General features: G+C 38.4%; 1 protein-coding gene across 3 annotated transcripts in view; it reads right to left on the bottom strand.

The window, feature by feature from the left end:
• Positions 1 to 15,290, bottom strand: part of LOC150080898 (uncharacterized) — a 162,981-nt gene that overhangs the window by 39,782 nt on the left and 107,909 nt on the right. For all 3 annotated transcript variants that reach the window (XM_090381101.1, XM_090381103.1, XM_090381102.1), the window contains one exon: positions 14,707 to 14,798. In XM_090381101.1, the coding sequence (XP_090237227.1) occupies positions 14,707 to 14,798 (92 nt within the window). The remainder of the gene's footprint in view (positions 1 to 14,706; positions 14,799 to 15,290) is intronic.

Here is a 15,290-nt window from a genome sequence, read left to right as displayed (position 1 = left end):
AGACTGCACATGGAAATGGACATCTTTGAAATTAGAATGAGACTACGTATATTTGTGAAATGAACAAGGAAGTGTTTGGGAGGTTTAGATCTTTTCGAAGATAAGTTTATTCTATTTGTTTGACAATTCATAGAGTATTAAGTAGTAAAGGTGGAGAGGACATGCTGTATGAAGTAATGAAATTTTTGGGGATATGGCATACACATGGCAAGAATATACCCAGCTTCTTGACATAATGTGGCCTCAACAATGCTTCTTCTCTGGCATTCACACTACTTGGACTCCCTCCAATCACTATCTGGCAGAGTAGAGGCAGCGAGATTATACATTAACTGATCTGGAAGCCTCCTAGAGGGTTATCAACAGGTTCATGCTGTGGAAAACCTAGCTGTCAGCCTGCAAACACTGATTTAGATCTGTACCCTCTAAATGCAAGGAAGATTAGACCTTGCCATGATGTCTATCATAATCTCAAAAGACATCAATCATACTGTGTGATGGAAGAGATGAGGGTTGCTGGAGCTTTGCTCTGGAGACTAAACATGGTTCCACCACTTCAAGCCTCCAATAAGTAAAGTGGTGGTGTTGCACTGGTTGATGAGAGTCACCTATAACCTAGTATTGCCTGGTAATGCAGAGGGACGCATTCCTCAGTGTGGTGTGGGCACCACCCGTTGACCCCTGCTTACAGTTTCACACCTGGGTGAAACAGTGTAAGCAGGGGTCAACAGGTAGTATGCTAGGTGCCGTATTTCAGGACTTACAAATGGGGGTTATATCCAGAGTTTCTAACAGTCCCACACCGTGAAGGTGCAAGCAGAGGATTTGTCTGTCACAGACCGACCAGACTTTGCTGATGTTATTACCAAAAGGATTACATATACATTAATGCAAGTACTCATTTTTATCTTTTTATTACAGTTACTTTTTGTCTGGCAACAGGAACACAGTGATATACAGCATAAAAATGAGAGGAGAAGATAAAAACGGAAGTTCAAGGCTTTGTTATAGTTGTAAAATTTTGACTTTTGAATAGCTGGAGATAGATATTTGTAGGTAAGAGGAAAACAGTAGGTTTTTTGACCAACACAGGGAAAAAAAAAAAAGACAAAAAAACAGGAAATTTTTTCAGAGGAAGCAGGAATCTTTTTTAGAGTCCACACTGCACTAGAAATTAAATTTCACTGATGAAATACACAGTTTATATTAAAATACAGCCATATGCTTTTACCATATTGTTTACCATATGCTTTTAAACATTAGCTTAGTTAATATTTTTATCTCTGCTAATTTCTGTTTGGATTGTCTTTTAGACATCAACTGATTATGACTGCTTAAAGAAAGACACTGTGACAGGCTTTGCTCCTCTTCAGAGACACTGAGTCAAAGTTTTGTTTATAACAATGGCACAGCCATTCAGACTCTGATGTTAGGAGCATTTCCAAACCTGCACCAGAAAGATCTACATTCGGTTTTTTTTTTATGAAATCTCTTTGGTTTACAAATAGATTTCACAAAAAAAAAGATTTACAAATGGATTTTGTTTCAATTTGGTTTATAAAATAGTTGTTGCAAGAACCACACTGAATATATTATGCGAATATATCAACGGGTGATTCCCATTCAAATAAAGAGTTTATCACTTGTAATGCCTGTGGCATGTATTCAAAGATCAATCAAACTGCTAACTGTAGCTCAACTGACAATTCTTTTCTTTATCTCAATGTAAGGAATGTAACAATCTCAAATTAAAATTTGTTGCATTTACTAGAAGAATTTGAGTTACTGAAGAAATGGATGGTTGCCCTAGAGACAAATGTAACTGTGAGATTGTCACATAGGACTAAAAATTTTAATAACTTGCCATGTGATGTACTTTCAAATCAGGCCCCATAGAATAATCAAGTGCATATTTCTTTGGTTCAGAAGGATTTCGTTTTATTAGGAGATTCCATTTTCAGGGAAGTGGGTAACATTTTTTGTAACAGGAACAAGTGGACCAGAATTGGGGTGTGTCTGCCAGGAGCAACAATTAATGATGTCTCCAAGGAATTTTCAGAATGGAGGAGGAGGAGCATTATTATTCATGTAGGGACTAAAGATATTAAGCACATACAAACTGACAATTTGTTAGACAAATAAAAAAATGTTGAGAGTTAGATCACAATGTGTACGTGCCTGCAACTATGCCCAGGCAAGATAGGAGGGCCTATATGATGAAAGCTTTGTAGATTAACTAAACTTGAGGAACTGTGCAAGACATTTTGGTTTTTTTTTTTTTAATCACCAGGGCCCCCACTTATAGGTAGGAATCTATTTTGTAGGGACAGGATATATTTGAACAAAGGTGGTGCAAAGGTTTTTTCCAGTATTACTAAGGATACCTTAAGGGTTCAGGGGAAATTGTTAGTGTGGGGGGCACAGGGGTAATATAGATATGCATTTATCTGAATGATATGGGTTAAAGTAATGCACATCATTCTTTTTTGTTACTACAACAGCCAATACTGGCAAGACGTTCTAAGGGTAGCAATATTTCAAATGAGCAGGAAGCTAATGCTAAGGAAACAGGTTAAATAACTGCAAGGGCATGTCAGGAATGTTGTCAATAAAATCAGTGAATTTGAACTCCTGGTTAGAACAACTAACATTAAAATAACAGGACTAACAAAAATGCGGCACAACTCAGAAATAGGAAATAATGAATTTCACCATGTTATGTAAAAAATTTATGAAGGACAGGGTGTACAGAAGGGGTGATAGGGCAATGCCTCTTATCAAAAGAGGCCTGAGTACAATGAAATCTCTCCAAGATTCAGAAGTTATGTATGCTGGTATAGAATCTATGTGGTATGAGTTAAATGGAACAAAATATAATGAGACCAGGAGTAATCTTCAGACCAGAAGGTTGTGAAGTTTATGATGAAAGCCTCACCATGGAAATGGAATGGGCAAGCAAGTGTGAATGTCTTATTGCAGGTGATTTCAATTTGCCTCTAATGGATTGATGCAAGTGGGAAGGAAACTCATCATGGGGAGCAAAATTTTGAAAACAACTAGATGACATCTGTCATCTAGTTGACATCAGATGTCATAGGGTGCAAGGAATGATCACTGAGTTTTAAACTGGATGATGATGAAGAGAGAGGGGGGGGTAGCAGTTTTTAAAGGCAAAGGAATAGGTTTAATTTCTGGAAAGGAGATTACGACAACTTAAGATGCTACCACAGCGTCTATCATCTGGGGAAAAAGCTTACAGAGCACAAATATATTAGAATTATGGTATAGTTTCAAAGCTATAATCACAGGAACCTTGAATGTGTATATACTATTAAGAAAATAGAACATGAGGAGGATTCTGAGATAGACCAATAATGAGCTATCCAGTTTAACCTAGGAGTCACCTAGGTTAAACTGGTCACCTTAAAGAAGTCACCTGACAGGTCACACTGGACCTGTCAGGTGACTTGCAAGAAAAAGTGTACTTTTTTTTTTTTTTGGTTGAAGATCAATTACTGACACTTTCTCTACCTTCCTAAATATAGACCCAATGTAAATACTCAAGTTGTGTTTGAAGCAATGAAGTAACTGCACAAAATAGCTAGACCAGGTGCTGCATGCCAATGTTTTTTAGCTTTTAATTTACTTATTTGCATGTTCCCCTGATAGGCAATACTTCCATTTATGTTTGCTGTTCTAGTTTGTCCATTTCCTAGAAGTGCCATTATCAGTTAAATCTGTTTTCTACAAGTAACAACAAATGAAATCTCATGGATTGAAAAAAGTAGTGTCCATGCAAGGAAACACACCAGTCATTCTGTGTGCTAATATTTCCAAACTTCTAAATTTCTAAATAAAGCAGAATCTTATCCTTCAGAGGAATATTTTGTTTTTCTCAATTAACTGAAAACAAATCATTGGAAAGACACATGAGAACCATGGAAAGGTTTATTTTCTTTTGCTGCAATCATTCTTAGAATTATTTTTGTGAATAATGCTTGAGTTGATGAAAAAAGAATATTTTTATTTGGTAAGTTCTAATAATTTTATATTTCATTTATTTATTTATTTCATAAAACATACTATGGATAATATCTTCCATACAGAATACTAAGTTCAAAAAAGTCTGCAAGCATAATTACAAGGCAGAAATACAATGTGCATGAGTAAATTTGAATCTCACATGCTGAATGATTTTATCTACTCTAAAATTGAAGTGCCTAATAGGTTATATTTTATGACTGTAATGTTTTTTCTTAGTTTTAAGAATTAATAAAAGTTGCTGCATGTTTCTACATCCACATATAAGCACAAATATATGCACAAGGACTTTTCATGCTCTTAACCAATGTCTGTAATGAAATACAGAAGAGACTTAATTCACATTTATATTTTATGGGTATAATTATTTTTGCCTTCACTAGAATTTTTTTGAAATAAAATGTCTAAAAAACACAGCATCTTTAAATATTTAATTTTCTTATTAAAATAAAAATTTAGATACAACAAAGTACAAAAACTAATTAAGAAAACTGGATATATTGGTATAATGCAAGCAGAGTTTAAAAAATTCAAAAACTTTTTCCTTAAAAAATAAAAATAATAATAAAAAAAAAAAGCTGTCAGGAGTACTGCAAGCCCCATTGCACCAAATAGGGTATAACTACTGCTGGGTTAATAGAGCAGAAAAAAGATAGCATGAAAAAGTTACAGAGCAGTAAAAGGCCATAACAACTACAAGTTGATCTGTAATAATAACACAGAAATGGTTTGTTTGCTTGGTTCTTAGGAGCATTAGCAACTAAGGCCATATTGTTCCAGGGATATGCGGTGATCATTCCCTGACCTTTCCGCATCCTCCATATTTGGTGGTCACGGACTTGAACCTCGGTCTAATCAAGAAGCGTGTGCTATGCACTGCTGCTCCTGCCCACCTAGCTATGGAGGCACCTCCCAGAAATGGTTAAGCTGGAAAGGGCAGATTATGAGAAATTGCTGGCTAAGAGAGCAGAGTGCAAAAAGAAAGTTCTACACATACATGAAAGCAAAGAAGAGAAGAACAAATCAGATTTAGCATTAGCATTAGTAGAGGCATTTGATGCAAGAAAGCAAGCTTATGCAGCATTAGCCAAAAAAAAATAAAATAATAAAATAAAATAAATTAAATAAATAAAAAAAAAAATAACCACTTCCACTTCACCCCTCTGTTCATTCGAAATACCTGTCCAGCTGAGCCTTAAACTTATTTAGGCTATCAACTTCCATGACAAGGGATGGAAGTCTGATCCACCAACCAACCACCCGCTGGCTAAAGGCAAATTTCCGCACATCTATCCTACATCTGTCTTTCCTAAATTTGAATTTATGCCCTCTCAGGTGATTATTCTGAGCAAGAGGGAAAATCCCATCAGCATTGAGCATGCTCAAACCATTCAAGGCTTTATACACCTCTATCAGATCACCTCACTGGTGCCTAGTCTCCAGACACTGTAATTTGCTAAACTTAAGCCTTTCTTCGTAAGAGCACCCCTTTGTTCCATTCACTACTCTTGTTGCCCTTCTCTGTACTCGTTCCAGCAGCTCTAGATCCTTCTTGAAATGAGGCCTCCAGGCCTGTATACAGTACTCTAGGTGTGACCTGACCATTGCCTTATACAAGGGAATAATCACCTCCTTATCCCTGCTAGAAAAATTCCTATATATCATTGACAATACACCATGAGCTACTCTTGCAGCCCGTCTGCACTGCTCAGAGAACTTCATATCTGCCTGCACAACCACCCCAGGTCCTTTTCATTCGCTACCACTGTCAGTGTAGTACCACAGAGTTGATACGTTGCTCTGGGGTTACTGTTTCCCATATGTAGTACTTTACATTTGTCAATGTTAAACTTCATTTGCCACCTCTCAGCCCATCTCAACCTTTCCAGATCCTGTTGCAGCAGCATAGTATCAGTAGTGTCCTTGACAACCCTTGTATTGTCTGCAAACTTGGACATTAAGCTTGATATACCATCATCAATATCATTTATAAATACAGAAAACAATAATGGACCCAATACTGAACCCTGAGGGACTCCACTAATAACATTAGTCCACGATGAGCAGTGTCCATTGATTACCACTCTCTGTCTTCTCCCCCTCAACCACCCCTTTATCCATAGCAGCAATTTGCCTCCAATGCCACACTGCTCCAATTTGTGCAGCAGTCTTCCATGTGCAACAGTATCAAAATCCTTTCTAAGATCCAAGTATATAATATCAAAGTTATTCCCTGCATCCAGTTCTTTTGTGACTTATAAACCCTTGATTTATGGGTGCAGGATAGTCTTAGATAATCCAGCTGATGATGTAAATGAATTGAAGAGATACTTTGTGTTGATATTTAAGAACAAAGATCCATGGTGAGGAAAAATAGTATGAGAGTGAAGCTGAAAAGTATCAAGTTAGCTTACTGGTTTAGTTTAATTTAGATTATTTATTAGAAAAACTTTTAAGCCAAAAGGTGAATAAGTCTCCTGGAGTTGATGGCATATATACCCATTAATTTTGAGGGGTTAGCAACAGTGCACTGAATCATTAAGGTTAATTATGAGGTCATCACTAGACTCATAAGGGTTTAACTTGGATTGGAGAAGTGCAAATGTATCAGCAATACACACAGGTGGTTATGAGACGTGGGTAACTACCAACCAATCAATCTAACTTCAGTGGTAGTAAAAATCATGGAAGCAATACTCAAGAGTGCAGGATCATTTATATAAAAATGGAATTCTGAACAAAACACGTTTTTGTAAAGGATAAATCATGTTTAACTAACTTGATTAGCTATTTTGGCAGAGCCACTCGTGAGCTAGATATAGGAAATAATTTTGACTTTGCTTGTATTTCTGCAAAGCATTTAACTCAGTCACTGAAAGATCACTGCATAAGTTGGAATATGTTGGAATCACAGAGATGGTTGGTTGGTTGGTTATTTGATGTTTAATGGCGCATCAGCATCAAGGCTATCATGCGCCAAGTCTAAGGTAATAAAATATAAATATTTAGAAATATAAAGTAGCATATCTAGTTAATATATTATAAACACTAAAATATGGCATAAAACATTTACAGTATATTAAACATTAGAGCAATCTAAATAAAACTATGTAAATTAATCAGTTGTAAGAACCTGAATACATCTGACACATTGTCATCGTCGGATAAAATCTGTCTGAGTGTATAAGGCTCAGACAGATGGTTAAAACATGAGCGGCGTTCATTACTAAAAAAAGTACATTCGACTAAAATGTGACGGATGGTTAAAATTGCTTTACAATGTCTACACACAGGACATTCATCAGCCCTCAGCAAATACGAATGCGTCAGGTGAGAATGTCCTATGCGTAGCCGAGCCAAAATTACTTCCTCCCGTCGGACCCTGCGCTGACTAGAAAGCCAGTGCATTATTACAGGCTTAATTTCATTCAGCTTGTTGGTAGGGCACCCATTCCAAGATTCTTGCCAACGCGCACATAATTTTTTGTAGATCAGTTGCTTGCAGTCTGTATAGGGGACTGACAAGCGGATGGGATTTTGTGGCGCTGCTGATTTTGCCGCTGCATCAGCTAAGTCATTGCCTCTAATACCAACATGGCTAGGAATCCAGCAAAATCGAATATCAAATTTTAACTCTAAGAGCGAGTGTAGTATTTGCTGAACCCGGCATAATACTGGGTGAGTGGTCCTCACATTGGACAGGGCCTGTAATACACTTAGAGAGTCCATATATAGCATGCACTTTTGGTAGTGGTGGGTTTTTATATGATCCAAGGCCAGTTCTACTGCGTGTAGCTCTGCAGTGTATATGCTACATTCACTTGGAATACGACTGCAGATTGTTTTGCTTGGAAAGATACAAGCAGATCCCGCAAACTCTTCAGACTTCGAGCCATCTGTATAAACCGGCAAGAATTCAGAGTATTCGGCAAGGTGTGCTGCAAAGAGTTGCCGATATATACATGGCGATGTGTTAGCTTTCAGCCAACTCCTAAGAGTGAAATCACAAGACGGAGATCGTATATTCCAAGGGGGAAGGACTTGCTTGACTGACGTGGATATATTATCCAACGTGAAGTTAATATCATGAAGCAGCTCTTGAATCCTGATACCAAAAGGCCGACTAGCAGTTTTACGGGTATTATATAGATTTTCCCACCGTGGCATATAAATAGATGTCCACGTAGGATGGTCAGGCAGGGATTTTATTTTTATGGCATATTGTAACGACAATTGCTGACGTCGAAGCATCAGAGGTGGTTCATTGGCTTCAACGTATAGACTTTGGACAGGCGAAGTGCGGAAAGCCCCCGTGGCAATCCGAATGGCTTTATGGTGGATTGGATCAAGCCATCGGAGTACAGAAATTCTAGCAGAAGAGTAAGCTTGGGAGCCGTAGTCAAGTTTAGAGCGAACAAGTGCTCGGTATAGACGCAATAATGTGCTTCTATCTGCTCCCCAAGTGTTGGAGGAGATAGCACTGAGCATGTTCAAACCCCTCATGCATTTTGTTCTAAGCTGACGGATATGGTGTAGGAATGTCAATTTTTTATCAAAGATAAGTCCCAAAAATTTTGTTTCTGCTACCACAGGAATTGGATTTTGTCCAAGTCTGAGTTCTGGGTCAGGATGAAGATTCCGTTTGCGGCAAAAGTGCATGCAAACGGTCTTTTGGGCAGAAAACTTAAACCCATTGGTTAAAGCCCAGGAACTAAGGTGATTGAGTGCTTGCTGCAATTGTCGTTCAATAACTCTCATGCTACAGGAGTGACAGAAAATACTAAAATCATCAACGTACAAAGCACTATTTACTGATGGAGGAAGCTGTTTTGTAATGGAGTTAACTTTGACTGCAAACAGCGTTACACTGAGGACAGAGCCTTGGGGAACTCCTTCCTCTTGACAAAAGAAGCGAGACAGACTGGATTTAACACGAACCTGGAAGAGTCGTTTAGATAAAAAGTTTCTAATAAAAATAGGGAGGTGGCCTCTCAGACCAAAGGAATAGAGGTCTTTTAAAATACCATACTTCCAGGTTGTGTCATAAGCTTTTTCCAGGTCAAAGAAGACTGATACCAAGTGCTCACGCTTTAAAAAAGCATCGCGAATCGCTGTTTCCAGTCGGATTAAATGGTCCAAAGTAGATCGATTCCTTCGGAAGCCGCACTGAATTTTGTTCAAATGGTCGTTTGCCTCAAGGTAATATATAAGGCGGGCGTTCACCATTTTTTCCAAAATCTTACATAAGCAACTGGTCAGAGCAATTGGACGATAGTTGCTAGGAATTTTTGGATCTTTTCCTGACTTTGGGAAAGCGAGGACAGTTGCCCTACTCCAAGAAACAGGAAATTGATCCTCTAAGTAAATTCGGTTGTAGATGTGTAGCAACAGCTCTAGAGAGTGAGATGAAAGATGTTTTATCATCTCATACTGAATTTCATCTGGCCCTGCGGCACTCACTTTCGAGGTAGCAAGTGCAATAGTTAATTCTACTTCACTAAAAGGCAGGTTATAAGTCTCGGCTTTGCTTGAAGGGAAGTTAAGTTTTTGTTTCTCCACTTTCTTCTTTAAGACTAGAAACTCAGCAGAGTATGAAGTTTCAGCAGATATAGTGGAGAATACTTCTCCTAGAGCGTTGGCAATAGCAGTTGGGTCTGCTAATGTACAACCATTATATTGTAACATAGATGAAGGAACTGATGTGTATTTACCCTTCATCTTCCGAATTTTATTCCAGACGACTTTGGCACTGGTCATCTGGTTAATTGAGGATGTAAACTTGACCCAGCATTCTTTTTGGCTCTGTCGGCGTATAAATCGTGCCTTGGCACGGGCACGTTTAAAGGCTATAAGATTTGCGGTGGTGGGATAACGTCGAAATTTTCCCCATGCCCGATTTTGTAACTTTCTTGCTTCTTTACAATCTTGGTTCCACCATGGCTTTGGAAAGCGTGGAAATTGGGAGGATGTTTTTGGAATTGCAATTGCCGCTGCGTGGATAATACACTCTGTGATATACTTCACTGCTTCATCAATTGACTCCTGTTGAATTTGTACAGGGTCAAATTCAGTAAGCCGTGAAAATTTACTCCAGTCTGCTTGATCATACTTCCACCGTGGAGTTCTAAATGGATGACAAGGTGGTCCATCCATTATGGTAGATATTACGGGGAAATGATCGCTTCCATAAGGATTCTGTTCCACTTCCCAGGAAAGCAAAGGTAGCAGAGAAGGCGAGCAGATGGAGAGATCGATAGCAGAGAACGTACGGGTAGGCATATGGAAATAGGTGTTTATTCCCATATTTAGTAATGAAAGGCTGTTATTGTCAAGAACACGTTCAACAATACGACCTCGTTCATTAGTTTCTGCACTACCCCACAGAGCACTATGTCCGTTAAAGTCTCCAAGAAGTAGAAGAGGAGAGGGCAATTGCGTAATAAGATCGTCAAGATCTGCCTGGGAAATGTGTGTCCCAGGAGGCAAATATATAGAACATATTGTAAGTAAAGACCCTATAGCTAAACGAATGGCTACTGCTTCCAAGTTAGTGTTCAACTGAACTTGTGAGAAAGGGGTATGGTTGCCCACTAGGATTGCGACTCCTCCATGAGCCGGACCATCCCCGTTTCTGTCTTTACGAACAGCAGTAAAATTTCGCAAGATAGGGTCATCATTTGCCCTTAGGTACGTTTCCTGCAAGCAAAAGCAAACAGGTTCGTGTTTGCGCATTAGCATTTTGACATCCTCCATATTTTGTCGGAATCCACGACAATTCCATTGCAGAAATTTAGCCATTATTACTTGGAATTAGTGGAACCGTTGACTGGCTTCCGAAGTGATGCGGGTTTTGATTGGCCCGCTTTCGGTTTTATTCTGCCTTTGGGAAATTGAGGGCGCCCTATATCCATTTCTTCCTCCGGATGAAGATCCAGAATAGATTCTTCCACACTTTCAGCTTGTTCATTTACCTCCATTTCCTCCTGTACCTCACTAATAACAGGCGGGGCTTTAGTTGGAGGTGATTTTCCTTTAGGTGCTACTTCCTTGGGTGGTATTGAAATGGGAGTAGCGACTGCTTTATCTTGCTGTACTTGTGTCAACAAGTATCTGGCTTGGGGTGCAAAAGAATCACGTGGCGATATTGAAATATCAGTTTGCGTCGAAATTGAAACCTTCCTCAAAACTGCTTGTGCATAAGATTTTCCACTGTTTACTGGTGTTACCTGTTTCTTTGCTTCCACATATGGGATGTTCTGTTCAGTCTTAATTTTTTGAATTTGTTTCTCGTCTTTCCATCTTTGGCATGCTCTTGAATATGCAGGGTGTTCACCGCCACAATTCAGGCATGCTGGTTTCGAGGCAGAACATTCCTTTGTATCATGTTCTTTTGCTCCACAGCGGGCACAAGCGGGTGATCCACGACATGACATCTGAGAGTGGCCATATTTTTGACATTTGAAACAACGCAACGGGTTTGGAATATACAGTCTTACAGGACAGTTCAGATAACCAGCCTTGATGGAAGTAGGCGGTTTAGGTGTGTTAAATGTAAGGATAAGAACCCTAGTTGGGACTAGTTTTCCCTCCTTACGCATAAATATCCTCTTAACGGCTGTTACTCCTTGATCACTAAGTTCGGTGCATATCTCCTCTTCAGATGTTTCAAGGAGATCCCACTCGGCAATTACGCCACGCGATGTATTCAATGTCCTGTGTGGTGATGTCTTAATTGGAATGCCCCCAAGAGATGTTGCTTGGAGAAGCATTTCTGAATGTCGCACTGAGGAAGTTTCTACTAAAAGGTCACCCGATCTAAGTCGTTTTACCGACTTCGGGGACCCTGCTAGCCCTTCTAGACCCTTCTGAATAAAGAAGGGCGACATTTTACCTATTTCCTTTTCACCGGTAGAATGTATGATAAGGAATCGAGGTACAGGAGGTGGTGCAGCTTCTGTTCGGTGTTTCTTTTTTGATGATACATTATCTTCATCAGTTTCAGGTAGGGACCTCGTAGAGGCCCCAGAGGGGTTTGAAAGATTTAAATTACTCATAAGAGTAAAGAGAAAGTGTCTGATGCCTAAGTACCTCACCCACCACCGAGCCCAACGAGGGGACGCCCACTCGTGAACTAGCAGGTACTGCGTACACGAATGGGACGCCGAGTTCGCTTAGAGCACCATACCCACGTTACCAATAAGCCTTTATCCCGTCCCAGGACCAAAGGGAGGGAGACTTATTGGAACGCAGTTGACCCTAGCAGTAAAATACCACCCGCCGATTGATCCCAGTCGAGCCGATCCGGGACCGCCCGTCTTGTCGAAGCAGGGGCCAAAGTGGTGTATTAAGGCTGGGCCCCTCAACCACCAGGATCCCCCTTTCCGCTTCCACGGGTCGCGGCGCACGGCTGCACACGCCGGATTCCAATGTTGTAACCCTGGAACCAAGGTATGGGCGTTGGATCCCAGTGATGCTAATCTGGAAAACCAGCAGCATCACTGGGAGGTCCCCTCACCACGTACAGGTGCCCACGTCGAGGGGGAATCACAGAGAAAATCCTCAGAAAGTTTGCAGGATGGCTGCAGGCCAGAAAGCAAAGGGTTGTGATTAATGGTTTATTCTTCAGACTGGGTTAAAGAAGTGGGGTTCCCAAAGGAATCAGTTGTAATCTCACTGTTATTTCTGATTTTCATAAATGACATTGGCACATTGGCAAGAGGGATAGAGGAGTGTTGTCAAAACTGCAGATGTCAAGATGAAAAAGTTAATGATAAGTGCAAGCACAGCTTCTTCAGGATGACTTAATTCAGAGACAGTCAGAAAAGTGGCAGCTGTCTTTTAATGCAGCAAAATGCAAGGTCTAACACTTGAAGAACAGCAACCTCAAAATAAGTTACATATTTGGTAAGGTTCAACTAAAAACTGAAGAGGAAGAAAGAAAGTTGGGAGTTACAATATGATCAGTCATGAGGTTCTCCAAACAGTGTGCATAGGTAAATGAGGACTTGTGATGTCCTATCAATGATTTATCAAACATTTGCTTGCAGAAAAGGGAGTTTACAATACCTCTATAAGGTATGTAAGGCCACCACACTTGTAATAATGTGTTCAAGTATGAAGCACTTCAAAATGCCATTCACCTTCTTGAAAAAGTCAAAGGACAGGCAACTTGATTAATGAGATTGACAAAAGGGCATTCACAGAGAAAAAAAGGGCACCTGCATACTTCAAATATGAGGGCTACAGAGCTTGGAAACATTAGAGGACTTGAATTAGGCATATAAAGCTCTGAGAGGTGAAATTAAAATTTTCAAGTGAAAGTAAAATTTTCACTGTTATGATTCTAGAACTAGGGACCATGAATTAAAATTACAGGAAAAGAGGTTTATAGTGCATTGCAGGAAGTTTTATTTTAGCCAGCAAGTTATTAATTACTGAAATATGTCACTTCCATAGGTGACTGAAGTTTAAGATTGGGGAAGGTCAAAGGTCAGCTGGATGGACACCTACACAAGGAGGGAGTCAAATCAGTAATTTTTATTTTATTAATTATTATTATTTTTTTTAATGGTGCAACAAAAGCCTAGGGCTTCTATGCATTATGTGGCTAATACTACAGACTTGTTCCTTGAATTAGTGTTATTGGATGACAAATTGGTTCTCCAAATACAGTTATATTTACATTAATATGTAACAATGCTTCTTGATTACCCAGTTGGGCAATTTGCTATCTATAAATTCTGTTTCGAGCAAGCAGACTTTTGACTGGCATAAACAGATACACTTGTCTTATAAGTATATAAAACAGCTGAGTTACATCAACTTTTTCATGACATATTGTCTCTGTACTTGTCTCTCATTGATCTTTGTGATTGACAAGGAAGATGAACCTTACTAATTTATTGACTGGGGGTTGGATTTGGCTTGAATTTCTAGATTCTATTTGCAACATGATTTAGGAGTCGAGAAAAAATGTGTAATTTATTTCTTTGAAAATAAATTAATTAATAAACTATGTATAAGTATAGTGTTAAGGCATCAATAATACATAGCCAAATCTATTATTGATGCCTTCACACTATACTTATATATAGTCTAGACTTTTCCATAGCTTGAGGCTTACGCCCTAAACGCTTTATATATTAATTAATAAATTAATAAATTTAATAAACTTTAATTTCTTTTATTAATCATTACTGATTTATCGAGAAAAAATATCATCACTGGGGTGTTACATTACATTGGAAATGAAAACCTACAAAGTAAAGTTCTTTTATTAAATTTTTTATGGCTAACTGAACAATTACAGCAAATTATTTTCAGGTGTTTTATCATGGCTATATTCTTTATCAAAATTAATATAAAAGTCCTGAAATTGTTTTAAAAACATGATTTTAATTCAGTTGACTATTGCAAAAAAAATGGGGGGGGGGAAACAGTTTTTTTGACAGAAAAATGCGAGATAGAGAGGGAATAAAATTGAGCTAAAAAAAAAAAAAAAAAAAAGAAAAAGATTCTCCATTGTAAATCCAGAGGGTTGGCAGGTTTGCTGTGCTTAATGGAAACTCACTGCCACGATGGACAAATATATTCAAAGCAGCTTTCATAATGCATAATAGATCTCTATATATTTTACAACCTTATGAGATAAATTCTGAAACTTACCCAAAAGAAATGATGTGACCATCATTAAGTTTCTCAACTGGTTCACCAAGGTATCCAAACTGCTGAACTTTTAATATATACTCATCAGATGCCTACAGATAAAAAAGTATTTATAAAATACTTCTATACAGCACAATTCAGGAGCTACCAACTTTATTCACTATATATAAAAAATATGAAATCTTTTTAGCTAAAACACTAAGTGTTAGATTCTGCGAAATACATTCTTTTGTATATAGCTGTAATGGCAAACTTACATCATTTGCTTATGATGCTATTATATGCAAATGTATTTGCATATAATAGCGTATCTGCAAAATACAAAAGAATGTATTACGCTAAATTTAACGTTTAGATTATGTAATGGGGAAACCCACATTTGCATATAACAGCATCATATTTTGAAGCAAGGAAAAAAAAAAAAAAAAGAGGTCTTTACTCTTAAACTTCAGAATATAAACACTTACTATAAAGTTTTTATTGAATTTTTTTTTCTCCACTCAATACATGTCTAAGTACTGAGGTGCCTAGTTTCCAAGCTCTGCAACCCACATATTTGAAGTCTTTCCCCGTAAGGACATCCT

This window comes from Mastigoproctus giganteus, chromosome 9 (genome assembly GCF_048544385.1).
Source record: "Mastigoproctus giganteus isolate SK-2022 chromosome 9, ASM4854438v1, whole genome shotgun sequence".
In the NCBI taxonomy this organism is placed as follows: domain Eukaryota; kingdom Metazoa; phylum Arthropoda; class Arachnida; order Uropygi; family Thelyphonidae; genus Mastigoproctus; species Mastigoproctus giganteus.
The sequence above is the reverse complement of the archived record's forward strand: the minus strand, read 5'-3'. Positions and strand labels throughout refer to the sequence as shown.